The sequence below is a fragment of the Cervus canadensis genome, chromosome 7 (assembly GCF_019320065.1).
Source record: "Cervus canadensis isolate Bull #8, Minnesota chromosome 7, ASM1932006v1, whole genome shotgun sequence".
NCBI lineage: Eukaryota > Metazoa > Chordata > Mammalia > Artiodactyla > Cervidae > Cervus > Cervus canadensis.
The window spans coordinates 3,926,783-3,945,848 of NC_057392.1; the positions used below are offsets into that span (position 1 = coordinate 3,926,783).

General features: G+C 40.9%; 1 protein-coding gene across 1 annotated transcript in view; it reads left to right on the forward strand.

Moving 5' to 3' along the window:
- The first annotated feature begins 11,615 nt into the window (after nt 1-11,615).
- The window catches only part of PCOLCE2 (procollagen C-endopeptidase enhancer 2), an 81,543-nt gene continuing 74,092 nt past the window's right edge, over nt 11,616-19,066 (forward strand). The window contains exons 1-2 of the mRNA XM_043474190.1: nt 11,616-11,988; nt 12,989-13,097. Of these exons, the coding sequence (XP_043330125.1) occupies nt 11,906-11,988; nt 12,989-13,097 (192 nt within the window). The 5' untranslated portion in view covers nt 11,616-11,905. The remainder of the gene's footprint in view (nt 11,989-12,988; nt 13,098-19,066) is intronic.

The window sequence follows — 19,066 nt, forward strand, 5'->3', positions numbered from 1 at the left end:
TTCTACCACAACATCCTGTTTTAATTTTCTCTAGAGCTTTTACTAGTGTCAATATTTTTCATGTATTTATTTGTTTGCTTTCTTATTGTCCTCCTTCCCCACTGGAACACATGCTTTCTGAGGGGAAAGACTTTGTCTTTTTTTTTTTTTTAATTATTGTGTACACATTGGCTTCTCTCTAGTTGTGGTGCATGCATGGAGCTCAGTTGTTTTGGCTTGAAGGCTTAGTTGCCCCTGGGCAGGCGGGATCTTAGTTTCCCAACCAGGTATCCAACCCATGTCCCTAGTATTGAAAGGCAGATTCTTAACCACTGAACTACCCAGGAGGTCCTATGACTTTGTCTCATTTACCACCATATCCCCAGTGCCTGGTTCCTGCTGAATAGTGGTAGCTCAGTAAATATCTGATGAATGAATGAATGAGGTCACTCCTTGAAGAAGAGGAAGAGAAGGGAAATGATGACCACTGAGTAACCACCCAAAATAAACTGAGAAGAAACTGGCAGTGATTTGGGTTTAGACTCAAGAAGTAAGATGAGGCTTTCTGCCTTCTAGGGCCTTGTGTGTGTTAAGTAGCTTCAGTGGTGTCCCACTCTTTGAGACCTCATGAATTGTAGCCCACCAGGCTCCTCTGTCCATGGGATTCTCCAGGCAAGAATACTGGAGTGGGTTGCCATGTCCTTCTCCAGGGAATCTTCCCAACCCAGGGATCAAATCCAAGTCTCTTAAGGCTCCTGCAGGCAGGAGGAATCTGGTGGGCAGGTTCTTTACCACTAGTGGCACCTGGGCTTGAGAGATGGCATAATTTCAGCTCTAGAAAAATTGAGAAAGCTTCATTTTTGTAACATCTAGCTCTATCACTATAGGATTCATATGTGCTGCACAATTCAATTCAAAACTAGTGTCTGATTTGATGGGCAAGATTTTATTAATGATTTAAACAATAGACCTAGTGTCCCTAATTATATATGTGACATTTGACCAAAGTAAATATAAAAATATTTCTGATTTCTTTGAAACACTGTAAGTTTCATATATTGTAAACCTTTTTATAACTTTAGAGAGGCCATTGATTTTTCTAAAGACTCAAAGATTTTTGATTTTTGAAAAATTCAAAGATTTTACTAAAGCTGTTTGTCCTAGCTTTCAAATATATTTTTCATATTTATATAATTGTAAGTTCTTTTAAATCTGTACTTGGCTAAATAATACATAGAATTAAGATAATATGATTTTGTTTAATTCTAACAATTTGAATTTAACCTGTTGATAAAGCTCATTTTCAACAGAAAGGGTACGAATCTCCAGTTGGTTACGTTGAAATTCTAACTGATTTAAAGTCTATTATTTTCCCTTGGGCTTTAAACACCAGGGATGGGAGAGGCAGGCTAAACCTGCTGAGAATGCTTGGGAACATAACTGGTCTTCACACCAGATAACAAAAGAATCAATGAAAGGAACGGCAAGAAGGAAAGAGAGTGGAAGGTAAGCAAGGAGGGGAGTTCTCACAGTGAGAGAGATAAGTTATAAGCATTTGCTAAAGGCAAATGCACTGTTTATTTAAATACTTGCAAGTGAGAAGCTGTTTGACTCTCTTGTAGACCAGGACTATTTATTTAAAATCTAACCAGTCATCTAGATCACTGCTGCCCCATAGCTGTGGCTCCTGGATACTCAAAATGTGAAGTGTACAACTGTGGAACTGAATTCTTAAATTTTATTTTAATTGATATAAGTTTAATTTAAATTTAAATAGTCACATGTGACTGGTGGCTGTCATTGAATAGCATACATCTGTATCCTCAGCTAAATTATGTTTTAATTTACTGTTTCTCAGAACATTAAAGATATCATAGTTATGCTTTAAAATTAATGTAGGGAGCTAGTATTTTGGATAAGTGTAGATCCAACCACAAAAATGTTGAGGAGTAGCAATAGCGAGAATCTCCTAATCACCTTCTCATTGTGTCTAATGTTCTCCTGTTTCCTTTTTTGGAAACCAAGAAGCAAGTTTCTCCTGTTTTTTTGCTTTTGCTGCTGCTGCTGCTAAGTCGCTTCAATTGTGTCCGACTCTATGCGACCCCATAGATGGCAGCCCACCAGGCTCCCCCGTCCCTGGGATTCTCCAGGCAAGAACACTGGAGTGGGTTGCCATTTCCTTCTCCAATGCATGAAAGTGAAAAGTGAAAGTGAAGTCGCTCAGTCGTGTCTGACTGTTAGCGACCCCATGGACTGCAGCCCACCAGGCTCCTCCGCCCATGGGATTTTCCAGGCAAGAGGACTGGAGTGGGGTGCCATTGCCTTCTCCGTTAGTGCTTTTAGCAGAGAATTAAAAAACAAGTCCAACCACCAGGTCATCATCCGAGATATTACCCATCTGGACACTTAGTATTCTGTTGTTTGTTTTTGCCCTGAAGAATTCAGTTGACTGCTGGTATTCAATTTTTTCTTGGTGATAATCATTTTGGAGATGGAGAGTTGTTGGCTTGCTGTACTATCAGTTAAAATCCTTTGGGCTGCCTATGTTTTCACACCCACTAGAGCTACCTGATGAGAGGGCAAGCTGGAGGAGGATCCAACAGAAATGCATTAGGGTACAATTATTCTGGAGATAATCACATGGTTTTGTAGTTTTCATTTTTTAATCCATTTTTTTACTTGGTCTTTCTTTTCCTCAACTACAAGTCTTTTGGTGGTGGTGGTGGCATGGGATGGTGTGGTTTTGGCTTTATTTTGTTTAAGAGAAGAGGAAAAGCAACCCAAGATGTCCCAGACCTGCAGGTCTGGACATCCTAGATTTGTAGGTAGCACAAGCAGTCTAGAAGAGACAGGCAATGTAGGATGCCCGCTGTGTGTCTAATTTTATACCTTACTGCTGGTAAGTGTCTCTTGTGCAAGAGTGAAAAAACAGATTTGGAGCCTTAGACATTCAAAGAAAGGCATCATTACAAATAGTCCTACATACACGTTCAGTGGAGTTGGACCATGGAGGGCAGTAGACCTCTCTCCTGAAATGGAAGAACAGTAATAATGCACTTGTTTATTTTTAAAAGTTAATTTTTTTCACACAAAATTATTTTTGTTAAATTTCACCTTATAAATTTCGTACCACCACTGTGAATTCATAATATAAATTTTATTCATATTATTTATTTTTTTAAAAAATTTATTGAATATAGTTGATTCACAATGATGTGTTAATCTGCTGTATAGCAAAGGGACTCAGTTATACATATATATAGATATATAATCTTTTTCATATACTTTTCCATTATGGTTTAATCACAGGATACTGAATATAGTTCTCTGTGCTTGCTTGTGTCCCTTGTTGCCAGACAGTTAAATTCTTGATATAGCAGTCTTTATATGGGGGTAGCAGTGAAATGTTTCTTTCACTCTCACTGTCCTTCCATGCCTTCCAAGAACTTGAAAATAAAGTTGCCTCTGCAGATCATCTCCCAGGTGGCACAGTGGTAAAGAATCTGCCAGACAACACAGGAGACACAGGAGACTAGGTTTCAATCCCTGGGTCAGGGAGATCCCCTGAAGAAGGAAATGGCAACCCACCCCATTATTCTTGCCTGGAAACTTCCATGGACAGAAGAGTCTGGAAAGCTACAGTCCATGGAGTCGCAAAGAGTTGGATACAACAGAGCATGCAGATATCATACAATCTGTGGATAAAACCCTAAAATATATCCATGTGGCAGCCATGGAGTATACCATACAGATGTCCCTCAGGAGAGAACCTGGGATAAGGACTGTTATTAGCTGGTAGCCTTCAGCTGCCATGCTTTAGGAATCTACTAAGATACATGCCAAAGCCACCAGGCTATTCCCAGTCAATGGCAGAAATATTAGAGCCAGGCCTTTCCTGCCCAACCCAGGTCTCTTCTATCAGGCTCCTTGAGAGAGCTTCTTGATGATGTGGCCCAGCTTTTACTCAGGACTGCGGTTACCCAAAGTTCTTCCCACCCAACCCCCTTCTTTCTCTAACTCCTTTCACGGGTGCCAGTCTGCATTGCAGTCTGAGGCTCCTCGTCTCCTCATGCCTCCTCTTGCCTTTATCTCCCACAGGCATTTCTTGGACACCTAAGTCTGTACTAGTGTTTGCCTCCCAGAGGACCAAACCAACACCATACAAAATGAAAGAGATTAGTTACCTTGAATTACCAAGGAGAAATCATCTTGAAGGGCATTCTCAATGGCTAGAATACAAGCTGGGTCTGCTCTATTCAGCACTGTATACCCAGGGCTTAGTGCAACGATTGACATCAAATAGACTCTCAAAAACTTATGAAAGGAAGAGGGAGGGAAGAAGGGAAGATTTTGGATTAACTGAGGTTAAAAAATCTAATTAAATTTTGTTGTTGTGTTGCTATTGGTCAATTGCTAAGTTGTGTTTGACTCTGTGCAACTCCATGAACTGCAGCACACCAGGCTTCCCTGTCGTTCACCATCTCCCAGAGTTTGCTCAGACTCATGTCCATTGACTCAGAACTGGAGCATTATAAGGAAAAACATGTAGTCAGAAGAGGCTGGTCAGTTTGGCATTTAGAAAAGGGAACGTCAAAGAGTAAAAATTTGTTATTGCATTCTCAGCACTACCTAGGGACAATGCATACACACATTCAAAGCTGCATGCTTATCTGCATATGCATAAACAGTACATGTGCAGAAAATGCTGGGTATATTATACATATATGTTCATATATTACTTTGTTCAGAATTCTCAATATATACCAAAAATGAAGCACAAAGTTCAAAGGAAAATGAAACAAACAAAAAAAATCTCTTCACACTGCCAATGGAAACATTACCAATTGAGAAAACAGACAATTGCCAGCTCCAGGCACAGACACAGCACTTCTGTTGCTACAACTTCTCATTTGTGCAATTAGTTCTACACAGAGAGCCAGGGTACTTCTGTCATTAGCGTCTGGCAAACATCCCTCAGTTCAGATGTTGCAATTGCAGTGTCCCTGAGAAGAGGCTCTGGACTCTGTCAAGAGCTGTAATCCTACTAAATTCCATCAAACAAGTCTCATTTTTAAAATTTTTAAAATGAATAACCACTTAATATCCACAATAAATATATGTTGATTTGCAAACCTTTGGGCTTTATTTAAATTTATGCAAAGTGATATTTTCTTACATATATCTTCTTTTGCAATTATCTTAGTGGAAAAAAGTACCTATTCAGAGTTCAACTCATTTCTTGGGAAAAATGAAGTTTTCGTTGGGATTATTTCAAAAGCATTTACAAGACTATAAAATGTCTTTAGAACTCTGAGGGCAAAGGCCTTGGGACACATACTTGAAGCTAGTTTTATTAATAGCATGGATTTAGAACTGTGTTCATAGCCATAATTCATATATATTTATATATAAACGTATATTCATGTATTATACTGCATATAAATTCTCTACACATAATTTTATATTAATACATTATTTATAAAGTTTTTAAAGAAATTCTTAAAATTTAATTTTGTTTAATTTTCATTCATTCTCAAATTGCAATATCTCTACAGAAATGCTTAAAAGAAAACCAACTGCATAATTCACAGCACTCTAAAGAATGTCTTAATGATTCAGTCTCATAGTTCTAAAGTCTTTGTTTACATATAATATTTATTTGGATAATGGCTTTTAGCTAGTTACCTCACTTTTTCAAAAGCAATAACCCCTAAATAATCTTGCAACTCATAACAAACAAGGCTCAGATTGCAAACACAAATTCTTTTATTCCAGATGTTTAATGAGCAATGAATGTGAATCTTTTCCTTGAGGGACAAATAAAAGCTAATTGAATGGAGGTAGATTTGCTAGTTCTGCCTGTGATTAGAATTGGTTTCTCCAAACAGCAGTTTAGAAGAGTGATGAGTAAGCAGGAAGTGATTTGTGAATGGAGTTAAAATAGAAAAAGATAAACCACCATTCCTCTTAGGAAGTCATGTTCAGTCTGTCATTGCAGTAATGTTGACATTATAAAATTATCATTGATTTTCTCCATTAGTAACTTTCCCAAAATCAAAGAAGGACTTGGATTGAAAACAAACTCTTCAAAGCCCTAGACACAATTTTATAGTAGAAGAGGCACATCAGAAAGGACAGGGAGCAAAATGGACACTAGTATCATCTTCGGATGGCAAAGTTAGTGGTGATTTTCTTCTTTCTCTTTTTAAATATGTTCCAGATTTTATATCATGAGCATGTATTTCCTTTTTACTCAGGGAAGTTTTGACTTAAAAAATAAAAAGAAGAAGACATGGTGACTGAAGATGAAAACCCATAAGAGAGAGTTTCAGTTTTCACTCCTTGGTGCTGGTTAGGGTTGGTCTGACACCACACTCTTGAGCTTTGAGAATCAGTGAAGAGGGCATAGGACCTCAGGGTGGTCTAGGGCAAAGGGATCTGAGCTAATACTCTGTGGTACTCTGGTGTTCTTGTTCCAGACTCCTGGTTCCTTGTTATTAGGCAATCATGGTGGCATTCTTCTCATCTTTGGGGTCCCATCACTTTCTCCCAAGTGACTCCACTGCACTGCCTTCTTGAAGACAGTTGCCATCTTGGCATGACTCATGATTATGAAATAAAGTTGAGTCCTGGTGAGATAGCTAGATGAGTTAGCTACAAAAAGCATCCAAATGGCCTTTTTTTACTTAATTATGGGACATATATCTAACAAATAAAAAGAAACTCTTATCTACAGTAAATAATAATCATTCTTTTAGGCAAATGTTTATCCTCAAAAGTCAACATAATAAAATCATTCGGAGGTGTTTTGGATTGATTTGGTCGTGTTGATAATTATACTCTTTACTTCATGGCCCTCAGTATCATTAATATTCCACTCACTGAGGACTTTTTAGGATCAAGTTAATTTTTTGATTAACACTGGTACTTATATCTTTTCTCATGACCAAGTCTCCTTATTCTGTGGTAGAATTTTGGGTTCTCAACAGAATCTTTTCCAAATTCTTGGAGGTTCATCTTCATGTGGAAATTGAATATCTTGTTTCTCTGAAGCATTTACCTCAGGCTCACTCCTCTTTCCTATAACATCTGCTTCCATGCTGCTTCCAGAGGGTTCAGTTCAGTTCAGTTGCTCAGTTGTGTCCGACTCTTTGTGACCCCAAGAACCGCAGCACGCCAGGCCTCCCTGTCCATCACCAACTCCCGGAGTTTACCTAAACCCATGTCCATCGAGTCGGTGATGCCATCTAACCATTTCATCCTGTTGTCCCCTTCTCCCACCTTCAGTCTTTCCCAGCATCAGGGTCTTTTCCAATGAGTCTGTTCTTCGCATTGGATTTCCTCAATAGAGACAGGTTAATGAAACTTTGTATATTCCCCTGTCTTGGACATTAATCATATTTGTGCCTGCCATTATTTTTTCAGTCGCTTTTTAATATTGAGGGAAATTTATACAGTATGTAATTCTTATCCCCTGCAAAGAGTTGAGCTCCTAGCTTTTCTTGCAGCTGAGATGCAGGCGTGTGACATGAACATTACCATATGCACTTGCAGGGGACTCATTCAAGAGATCCAAGCAAAGAGGGTCTGTGATGAGCTTTCATTCTGTAGGTGGCAGCAGAGCTGTCTGGCCTTTGAGGTAGGAGTGTTGGAGACTGAATTGCACTGGGCAGAAATGCGTGTGCTATGCTCACAGAGCTGGCAGTGGCAACAAGTTGAAGTATTTGCATTTAGTGCTTAGCCTTGGCGGCAGCCGTGTCAACACATTTCTCACGGGGCCATTTCTGAAGCAACGTTTTGCCTGTTATTCTGGGGGAAATAGCCTTGAAATAAGTTCCTCCAGTTCTCTTAATGGTAACATAAACTACCTTCTATTTTAAAATACATTCCTTATACTGCTTGAGCCAGCCAGAATAAACTCAGTTGTTTGAAGCTAAGAAGATTACCCAGTACAATTCCCTCCCAATGCTCTATTCTTAGGAGGAATAGTATGGTTACTATTCATCCAAAAAAAAAAAAAACTGAACTTTTAATTTCCAAAATCCTTGGTCACAAGAACAAGAGTATCTGTGCACAAGAATTCAAAGATGACAGAGTGTTCCTAAATATTGGTAGTATCTAGAAAATTGAATTCAGGAAAGGCATTTCATCACCTAAGTATTAATATCACAACTCTACACTATTATATTTTCCTAGATTAAAGAACACAGGGAGATTCCAGCGCGATAGTTTTGAAGAATGACACACGTTATGGAAACATCCTGAACATTGTGTTGTCACTAACGTGGGCTGCATAAAGAAAATTCTACACAGTGCTTCTCATACACTCTTCATTTCCTTTATACATTTGGAGCACTTATAAATCTTGAGACTGGTGTGCTGCAGTTGGAGCAGTGTCGAGTTCAAGGAAGCACAGCGCACACCTGTGGTCATGCCTCTAAGGGAACAAACGGGAGGGATGTGAGCAGAGAGCCCAGCTCCCTGTTTCGTCCTCTCCCGGCCTCTCCTCCTCAATCTGATGCAGAGCCCTGGATTGTGGTTCAGGTGCCTTTCAGGGTAATTAGAGATGATCATATCTGAGATTAAAAGGCCCCTTAAAATGTACTGAAAACAGGGTCCAAATTTTCACAGCAGATATTGAAAAACTGCTTAGAATTTTACCTTCAAAAACAAAACTAAAAAATTTTAAATTAAATTTTGTATTTAACAAAATTTCATCTATATTTGCAGCTATGTGCCAGTTCTCAAAATACTGAATCAAATGTGGATTTTTCAGAATAATTTTCCCTATGAAAATGCATTTGAGCAAGATACAAATATTCTTCCCTCCACCTTTGACTTTCACAAAATCATAAAGTAGATTACTTTTGAAAAAAATAGCCTAGGGAGTTTTAATTGTTCACATGGGCATCTCTTTAATATTTTTGGCATTAAAAATCATTCTTTTTTTTTTTGTCAGAGACCTTTAGCTTTTTTCCCTTCAGTTGTTCACTGGAGTGATTCTTCTAGGTTTTCATTTATCAAAAAAGTCCATCATTCCTCCATTTCTTTCAACATCACTTGTTTCCATCTTGTGTGATTCTGGATCTTTTACAAGATCAGTACTGCACCATGGATTAAATGTGCAATATATTTATGTTGCATTTTCAGATGTTTGCAAGGCTGATGAACTGACCAGGTACTAACAAGATGTTGACATATTGGGCCTAGCTAGGGAGTTTCCCAGGTGGCTCAATGGTAAAGAATCCACCTGTTACGCAGGAGACACAGGAGAAGCGTGTTTGATCCCTGGGTCTGGAAGATCCCCTGGAGTAGGAAATGGCAACCTGCTCCAGTATTCTTGCCTGGAAAATGCCATGGACAGAGGAGCCTGGAAGGCTACAGTCCATGGGGTTGCAAAGGGTCGGACACAACTGAGCGACTGAGTACACACAGGTGCTATATTATGCAGCAAAATACCTTTGAGTGTGGTTTGATCTTGTTAGTGGTTAGTCCACTGGTGAATATTCTCATATTCTTATGACTTTGAGTCTCTGTGCAATTTGGTTTACTGCAAAGGCTGGGTAATAGACACTTTGAACAAGGATCACCTCACCCACCACTCTGCATCCACAGGGTTTTGGTCCCCTCCACCTTTCCCTCTTCCTAGTGCCTGGAATTCTGTGGCTATCTACCATTATACCAACACCGCATCTCTGAAGTCCAGAAATCGGTCTCACTGAAGGCTCTTACATGAACCTTCAGAGTCCACTTGGGTCTGTCTCAATTTTAACACGTTAAACTTCTCGGGACATTAAAGGTTTATAATTTTGGTCAGAATTGTAGCTCCAAGTTAAATATGCATTTCTAACAGCAAATAATAAGGTCATAGTAAATTTCTAAAATCATCTGGTAACATCTATGTCTTTTTACATATCTCAACAGTAATAGAACTATCAATGTTGAAACTCCAACTTTTTTAGCGAGGATATAAACACAGTATAAACACATAAATTAAGAAAAGAGTTGTTACGTACTTATGTTCAAACAGTTATCTATCCACTTAGTCATGTTTAATACTTTGTTTTTTAATTTAAAATTTTGAAAACTTAGCTTAGTCCTAAGAATGAAGTATTTTCTGGCTATGATCACTTCAAATCATTACCAGAAAGTGAGTTGAGCAATATTTTCACTCTATAATTTAAAACTCTGAGTTTTCAATAAAATATCATCTAAAACACGTATGCTATTGGATAGCGTACTCTTGAAACATGTGCAAAATAAACAATCATTTATTTTCCTATTTGCTGTTTTAAAACAATTTTATTGGGTTGAGGGTGTAGGTTTCAGAATGTAATGTTTGCCAAATTCTGTAATCCTTTTTTTTTCTTTTTAATGTCTCACAGGGTGTGGTGCCTTTAGAAAATTTTTTAAAAGTTGTAGTTCTTGGTGTATTTTTCCTTCACTTTTTCAAAAATAGTAAGAAAATCTAAACCCCACAGGGAAATTCTGGTTCCTACTATTGACTCCTGGACTCCACTTTTCTAAAAATAAGATTATTCTATGTAGCCAACTTTTGTTTATTTCCTTGCCAGGAGTATTTATGTTCTTAACACTGTAGGTTCATTATTAGAAATGAAGTCTTGGTAACTACTATCTTAACGTTTATTATTATTACTTTTTGTTAGAATGGTGAAAATAATGTAGGAGGAACATCTAAAAGGAGGCATCTAAATTCAGTTATGTCCCTTTTGTGGGGACCTGGTTACTGAAAAACCTCAGTGAATCCATTCCGTTCTTGTTTTTCTTTTATTAATCCATGGTTATTGAGAAGCACTTAGCAAAATAAATATTTAATATTATTTTTAATTAAAATTAATTAAAAGAAATAAAGGAAAGTCTTGATTCCATAAGACTGCAGTTGTTCTTAGAAAAACAAATTCTCTGTAAATCTTAACTAATTAATAGTAACAGAAAAAGACATTGTTGGAAAATATCTTTTTAAAAGAGAGAGCGATGCCAGCAAAGAAATACTATTTTCAAAACATAACAGGGGATAGTGAGAACCGATGATCCGGATTTTGTCTTATATTTGGCACAATAATGACAATTCAGTCACAAATCGCATGGCTGAAAACTCGTTTCTAACTCCTAATCCCACTCCCAAATAGAAACTATCTCCCTATTCTCACACACCAGTAAATACAGAATCTACTGACACTGTACGTGTGTACAGAGGGGGTGTGTGTGTGTGTGTGTGTAGGTATGCTTAAAGTAAGAGAATTAGGGTAGGAGTTAAAATATGATAGAATCCCTCTTTTATTTTCCCCTTTCTGTCCTTGGAGCAGGGTGTTAGAAGGAGGAACCCTACGTTTTCCAGCAACCAGCAAGCGTCAATACTTTTTATTTAAAAGCAACTAGAGAAAAACACCGCCTAAAGCAAACCAAGGCCACCCCGCCCCCCCCCCATCATCTGTGGATCAAGGCAGCAAGTCCCATTTGGGTACCACTTGGCAGGGGGTTCTCTTTCATCCTTCTCCTCACCGCCCCTGTCGGCGGGATGTGACCAGGACTGCGGGTCTCGGGGTGCCAGCGAGGAGCCGCCCGCCCGCCCCAAGAGAGGAGGAGGCTCCGGCCTGGGAGCCGCCCCCTCTCGCCGCTGGAGAACAAACGGGATATTCAGCAGTGGCCTGTGGCTGCCAGAGCAACTCCTCAGGGGACATCCAGCGGCGAAGCAGACGGCACCATAATCGCCTCTAGAAAAGCGCCCCGGCCCCGCCTGCCGCGCACACCCAGCTACCTGGGCTGCCCCGCGGCGGCGCGTGCGAGCGAGCGGGAGAAGCCGGGGTGCGGGGCGCGCCGGGGCGGGAGCCCGGGCGGGTGCGGAGCGCGCGGTGCTCCGGTGTGCGCGCCGGGGTGGGGCGAGCCCCGAGAGTCTCCACCAGCCATGAGGGGCGCGGGCGCCTGGGCCCCGCTCTGCCTGCTGCTGGTCGCCGCCGCCCAGCACTCGCGGCCGCAGCTCTCGGAGAGGTAACGCGACCCCCATCCGCACCCTTCCCCTCCTCCCTCCCTTCCCCTCGCCCGCTGCTTTGCTTTACCCAGTCCGCTTTGGGGCGCCGGGGGACCCACGCGCCACCGGGACACGGGACGGCGCCCGTCGTCGGGACTCCCTCCTGCGCCCCTAGTTTCGCCCGCTGGACGGCCCTGCAGCTGGCCAGCCACCACGTGGTAGGGGCTTAACCTGCCCTGGGTCTCCTCTGCCCGCAGCTTTATGCGGGTGCAAAGAAGCACTGGGGCCCAAGTATGTGAACTTTGGTTTACTTCTGTTTTCTTCCCCAAGAGGCTTTGCCCAGAGGCTTAAGCCTACGGAAAAGCCCGAGTTGCCCGGCGCCCGGAGCAGCTCCCGGAAAGTTAACTCTTCACCAGCCTGTGAGCTGCCGGACGGCTCCAGGACCTGGGCTGGACGAGTCCTATGGCCAACTTTGGCATCTCCTTTTCCACCTCCATCACCATCAACCTCCCTTTTCAGTGGGAGGCTCTGCCAATGGCCGACTATTTTCCAAAACGGGAAGAATTAGGCATCTCTCTTAATCTAGGAAATTAAAACTTTCCCACATTAACTAATTACTTGTCTATCTTTAAAACCAAGCACTTCACAGAGCCTAGCTCTCACCCTTTCTCTCTCACTCCCCCCAGTTACATTTTCTATTTACCATTTTCCAGTGACATCTTATCACTTGATAAGGGCTTGATTGCATATGGATGGTGGATGGATGGATGGTTAGATCGGTAGATTGATCTTGTTATTATGGTGTTACTATGGGGGAGATAGTTGTAGCTGGACTGAATGTTTTATTAGGCTATAATTTAAATATTCTAAGAGCTAATAAGTATTTCAAATTCCCTATGTGATCCAGACACTTAATAGTCAGTATTCATTTTATCCCTATTAATAAACTACATCTTTCTGAAATTGACAGTGAATTGTTAGGCTCTGTTTCAGATTTCTTTTCCTCTCTTATTTTCCCAGACCTGTTTTCACATGTGGCGGCATTCTTACCGGAGAGTCTGGATTTATTGGCAGCGAAGGTTTTCCTGGAGTGTACCCTCCCAATAGCAAATGTACCTGGAAAATCACAGTAAGCAGTTTTTAAAAGAGAATTCTCCAAAAATGAATACTGGAAGCAGTGGAAGAGCTGCTGCTTTTTTTCTCTGGTGACAGAATTTGGGTTGGGGGTAAATGTCTGAAATAGTGAAATGTTGGCTTTGCCTCAACTATTTGGGAGATTTTTAATAGAACTGGTGGTGTCCTGCGTTAACAATTAGGAAGGGCTCGAGATAATGCTTGGAGGGATAAATTCTTAAAGCAGATGTGTTTTCTGAAAACCCAGTTGGACTCAGCTGAATTTCATGGATTCAGAATGAAGGCTATTTTCAGGCAAAGGCCCCTTGTAAAGACTTTTAGGAGCTATTTATTGCTCCTGCATTTCATAAATGTCTCCCAGTGGTGGATAGAAAATCAAAGGTAGTACTCACCTCTGACTACTTTATATCCATTGGAGGGCGGTTAGGCAAAAGAAAAAGAAAAAACAAATCCTATTAATGTCTCTGACTTAAAACCACCCCTAAAGGGACTTCCATGGTGGTCTAGTGGCTAAGACTCTGAGCTTCCAATGCAGAGGGCAAGGGTTTGATCCCTGGTGGGGGAAGTTCCACATGCTGCAACTAAAAGTTAGCATGCTGCAGCTAAAAAGAATCCCACAACACAAAATCCTGCATGCTGCAGCTAAGACCTGGCATAGACAAATAAATAAATATTTAAAAAATAAAAAATTAAATGATTGTTCTCACAAATGCATTTGAGGGGGATGGATATTTTCTAAAAACCACCACTAAAGGCAACCTAAAAATAGAGAATAATAGTAACTTAGTGGGGGAAAGGGCTTCCCTTGTGGCTCAGCTGGTAAAGAATCTGCCTGCAATGTGGGAGACCAGGGTTCGGTCCGGGGTTGGGAAGATTTCCTGGAGACAGGAAAGGCTACCCGCTCCAGTATTCTGGCGTGAAGAATTCCAAAGGCCATGGGGCTGAAAAAAGTCAGACAGGACTGAGCAACTTTTACTTTCACTTTCAGGGGGGAAAATGCGTAAATATCAAACAAAAACTAACAGAATGCCCAGGCTGGTTAGTAATAGCATAGATTAAGTTAAGTCAAGATAAGAAGTCAGATTTAGAGACAGCTAGCTTAAAAAAAATAAGTCTGGATTTAGTCAATTAGACTAAGTCATCTTTCCAGTCAGCACAGTAGTGACTGTTATCTTCTGTATTTTTTCATTTTAGGGAATTTGTTTAATAATTGAACACATTAGTTCACTGAAAGCTTCATTCAGCGTCAGCCATGAATTATGACTTTTTAAAGTAGACACCTCTTGTTGAGCACTTACTGTGTGCCAGAAGTTAACAGGCATAATTTTACTGAATCTCTGAAATCACTGTGAGAAAGTACTATTATTCCCATATTATAGATGAGGAAACTGAGGCCCAGAGCAGCAGTATAAATGTTCATGCTCAGCTGCTTCAATTGTGTCCGACTCAATTGTAGCCCTTCCAGGCTCCTCTGTTCATGGGCGTTCTCCAGCAAGAATACTGGAGTGGGTTGCTATGCCCTCCTCCAGGGGATCTTCCTGACCAAGTTATGAAACTTGGGTCTCTTGCATCACAGGTAGATTCTTTACTGCTGAGCCACCAGGGAAGCCCCTCGAAATATTGATATTAGCATAAATGTGAAATAAGGCTCTGAAACAAACATGTAACTTGGTTTTCACGTTATAGTTGTGTTTCAGTTGTAAGTAAATGGCTATGAGTTAAAAATGACCCAAGGAAATTAGGGACCGAGAGGCATCTTGTGCCTGACAAGTAGACTCCATGGTTAGCCCAGGGTTTGGGGTGTTAGGGGCATTGTTAGTGTTGGGGGGAGAGAGGAGGGTGTCCAGTGAAAGTTCTCTTTGACAAACTAGAGTGCTCTAGAGAGCCCTGACTACCCCATTCTTATGTATGGGGGAGGGAAGTATTAATGGATGCTGCATATGGATACAATGCAAAGGTGAGGTAAGTGGGCTCACATTTCTTCACTCATAAGCTGTGTGATGGATTTATCTTCTTTAAACCTCAGGATTGTTGTAAAGACAACATGAGATGGTACATATAAAGCTCTTGGGCTGAGTGCCTGGGATGTAATAAGTGCTCACTAAATATTAGCCAACACTGTTACCCTTTGTTACTGGTATTGACTCATCTTTCCTTCTGACCCGCAGGCAACTTGGCAGATCACTGCCACCTGCTTAGTATATTGGCTCAGCTGGGCATGGCATCAGCTTAAAGCAGCTTATCTTTGATGGAACAATCAATGTTGTCATGTACCTTTAGGAAATTTTTGTACTTCAGTTCTCCTATAATCTTGTTGGGGAGATTCTATGTGAGCTAAGACTAGGTCAGCTCCCAGTTAAAGGGATCCAAAGTAACCGTGGCTCAACCAGAAGCTTGGGTTTCCCTGGTGGCTCAGTGGTAAAGAATCTGCCTGTCAATGCAGGAGACGCAGGTTCGATCCTTGGGTGAGGAAGATCCCCTGGAGAAGGGAATGGCAACCCACTCCAGTATTCTTGTCTGGGAAATCCCGTGGACAGAGAAGCCTGGCGTGCTACAGTCCATGGAATTGCAAAGAGTCGGACACAACTTAGCAACTAGAGCAACAACAAAACCAGAAGCTTGGTTCTCTCTTACATGAAAGGATCTGGAGATAGCCAGTCCAGAATTGGTGTGGCTGCTTCAAATCATTAGTAACTCAGTATCCACTCAGATGTGTGCTCAAGTCCAGCCATCAGGTAGGTACATGGTCTAGCCAGCAAAAAGGAAGAGGAGAAGGGCACAGATCCTCCCTTGAAGGACATTGTGCAGAATTACATGCACCTCGCTGGTCACATCACATTTGCCAGTTATTAATTACATGGCCCCTTCTAGCTGCAAGGAAGCCCTGAAATGAAGGCTTCATGTCAGGAATCCGTGTGCTCTGCTAAAATCCAGAAGTCGTCTTTTGAATAAACGTCTTCTATCAACTGTGGAAAGAAGGGAAAACAAGCAGACGACAGGCAGTCTCTGTGACATATTTATTTGTGGTTTGCCTAGGCTGCCCGAACTAATGTTCAAAAGTTGAGTAACAAATGCCAGCCTTTTTAGAAAAATATATATTTTTAGAAAGCATAGGTAATGTTCAAGAAAGGATGGCACAGTTTGTTTTTCTAGTGAAAAGCTTTATATTTTTCACTCTTAGCTGGTTGATTCTATTTCAAGCGGCTGCCACTTGTATGTTTGCATGTGAGTAGCATCAAGAACTTCCAGAGGAGCCCAGCACATTCTCCTGGTTATAATTGTACCCTCAGCAGAATGTTCACAAAGGCTGTGGATGCTCTCAGGGTTATAGTTTGACGGTATCTTCTTTTCTTCATATTTCACAAGGAAAAGAACTGCATCCTTGGTAAAAATCTTTATAGTTCTTCCTCATGGTCCTCTCGTGTGTCAGAGTAGCTAAAAGGAGCTCCCTAGCTTCTGTGTATCCCTGGGTTGATAAAAGAAGGAGAACTGTGGTTGGGCTACAGTTTGTAGAAGCTTGTAGCCCTAAGGTCTATTATTCATTCAACAAATGTATGTTGGGTCTTGGATATCACTGGAGTTATGGTGAACAAGCTCCTTGCCCTCATGCAGCTAGCTAGCATCCAAGTTTGGAGAGATGAGGCAATTAATGTTTAAACAAACAAGTAAATAAGAAAATATTAAGTAGTGATGAATGAATTATAAAAATAAAGTGGATACTACTTCATACCCATTAGGATGGCTACTATAAAAAATAGAAAATAGCAAGTGTTGGCAAAGAAGTGGAGACATTGGAACCCTTGTGCATTGCTGGTAGGAATGTAAAATTATGCAGCTGCTGTGGAAAACAATGGGACACTTTCTCAAGAACTTAAGCATAGAATTATCGTATTACCCAGAAATTCCACATCAGGGTGTATACCAAAAAGAAGTGAAAGCTGGAATTTGAACAGATATTTATATGTGCATGTTCTTGGCCACGTTATTCACAATAGCCAAAAGATAGAAGCAACCCAGGTATCTATCTACAGATGAATGGACAAACAAAATGTGGTATACAGAGGAATATTATTCAGCTTTAAATATTAAAGAAATTCTGACACATGCTACAACATGGATAAACCTTGAAGACGTTATGCTAAGTGAAATAAGCCAGTCACAAAAGAACAAATATTGTATGGTTCTTTTAACATGGGGGCACCAAGAGCAGTCAGAGTTAGAGAAAGGAAGTAGAATGGTAGTCTTCTCAGGCTGGGGAGTAGAGGAAAGGAGTTAGGATTTAATGGATATAGAGGTTCAGTTGGGAGGGATGAGAAGGTTCTGGAGATGGATGTTGGTGATGGGTGCACCACGGTGTGAATGTACTTAATGCTACTGACCTGTACACTTACAATAATGGTGAAAACAGATACATTTTATGTTATGTATATTTTACCAAGATAAAAAATATTTTTGAAATAAAATAAGGGAATTTTCTCGTGGCTCAGTGGCTAGGATGCTACACTTCCATTGCCTAGGGTGCAGGTTCAGCCCCTGGTCAGGGAAATAAGATTCTGCAAGCTGCATGGTGCAGTCAAAAAATGATAATAATAATTAAAATAAAAAGAGGAGTGGAGTATTAGGTAATAATTGTATAATTCACTTACATGAAATATTCGGAAAAGGCAAATCTGTAGAGACAAAGAGTATTATCGATTAGTGTTTGCCTGTGGCAGGGGATAGGTAGGTATGGGATTAACAGTTAATGGTCATGAGGGATCTCAAGAAGGTGGAAATAGTCTAAAATTGACCTATGGTGGTGGTTGTGCAACTTGGTATTTTCACTGAAAGTGCACTTAAAATGGGTCAGTTTTATAATATGTTAATATTCCTCAAGAAATCTGTGAAACAACTAAACAGACATAACCTAGTGGTGGAATAGCAGGAGCAATGAATGAGGTGATCAGAAAAGGCAAAGGTGACATTTGAACTGAGGCCTGAGTGATAAGGAGCCAGCCATGTGAAGGTCTGGGGAAGAGCATTTTGAGCAGAGGGACCAGCAAGCATCCATACAAAGGCCCTGAGATTCAAAGAAGCTTGACTTGTCTGAAGAACAGCCAGGAGATCAGTGTGGGTGGGAACTGAATGAGCAAAGGGGATGATTAGAAAAGAAGTAAAAAAGGTAAGCAGGGCCTTGCAGGCCATGGTGAAGAGGTTGAATTTTTTGAGTAGGAAGCTACCGGAGAATCTTAAGCAAAGGACTGAGATGATCTGATTTTTTTTTAAAGATATTTTTCTTTGATGTGGACCATTTTTAAAGTCTTTATTGAATTTGTTATAATATCATTTCTGTTTTGTGTTTTGGTCTTTTATCCTCCAGGCATGTGGGATCTCAGCTCCCTAACCAGGGATTGAACTCACACACCTGAAGTGGAAGGCAAAATCTTAACCCCTGGACTGTCAGGGAAGTCCTGAGATGATTTGATTTGAAAAGATGATTCTGGCTGCTGTGTGGAAGATGAGTTGTAGGGAGCTAAGAGTAGAAGCCAGGAGACCAATTAGGAAGCTCTGCAGTCTTCAGGAGAGAGGTGGTAGAATGGACAGGGGTAGTTACCGAGGAGATGAAGAAATATGGAGCCTTCTGCCTAAAGCAGTTGTCTTAAAGGTTCTGAATGCAGCAGGGGTGGAGCAGTACCAGCCAAGAGGCCCAATGCTCCAGGCTGTCTCTGGACCCTTCCTTGTCACCTGCTCCAGACAGGGCTGTGTTGTATAGCCCCAATCAAGGCAGTCTATTAAAGGCTTTCTGAAAGCCAGTGGATCCAGTCTACCTTCCAGCTCCTGCAGTCAGTAAACTGAGGAGTTCCCACTAGTGATTCAATATCATAGAGACCCTCAAGATGGAAGAGTCTCAGAGTAGCCCTCAAACTCAAGTTCCCATAGCTAGAAATATCCCGCCTCTCACCCCTCATCTGCCTCCCAGTCCAT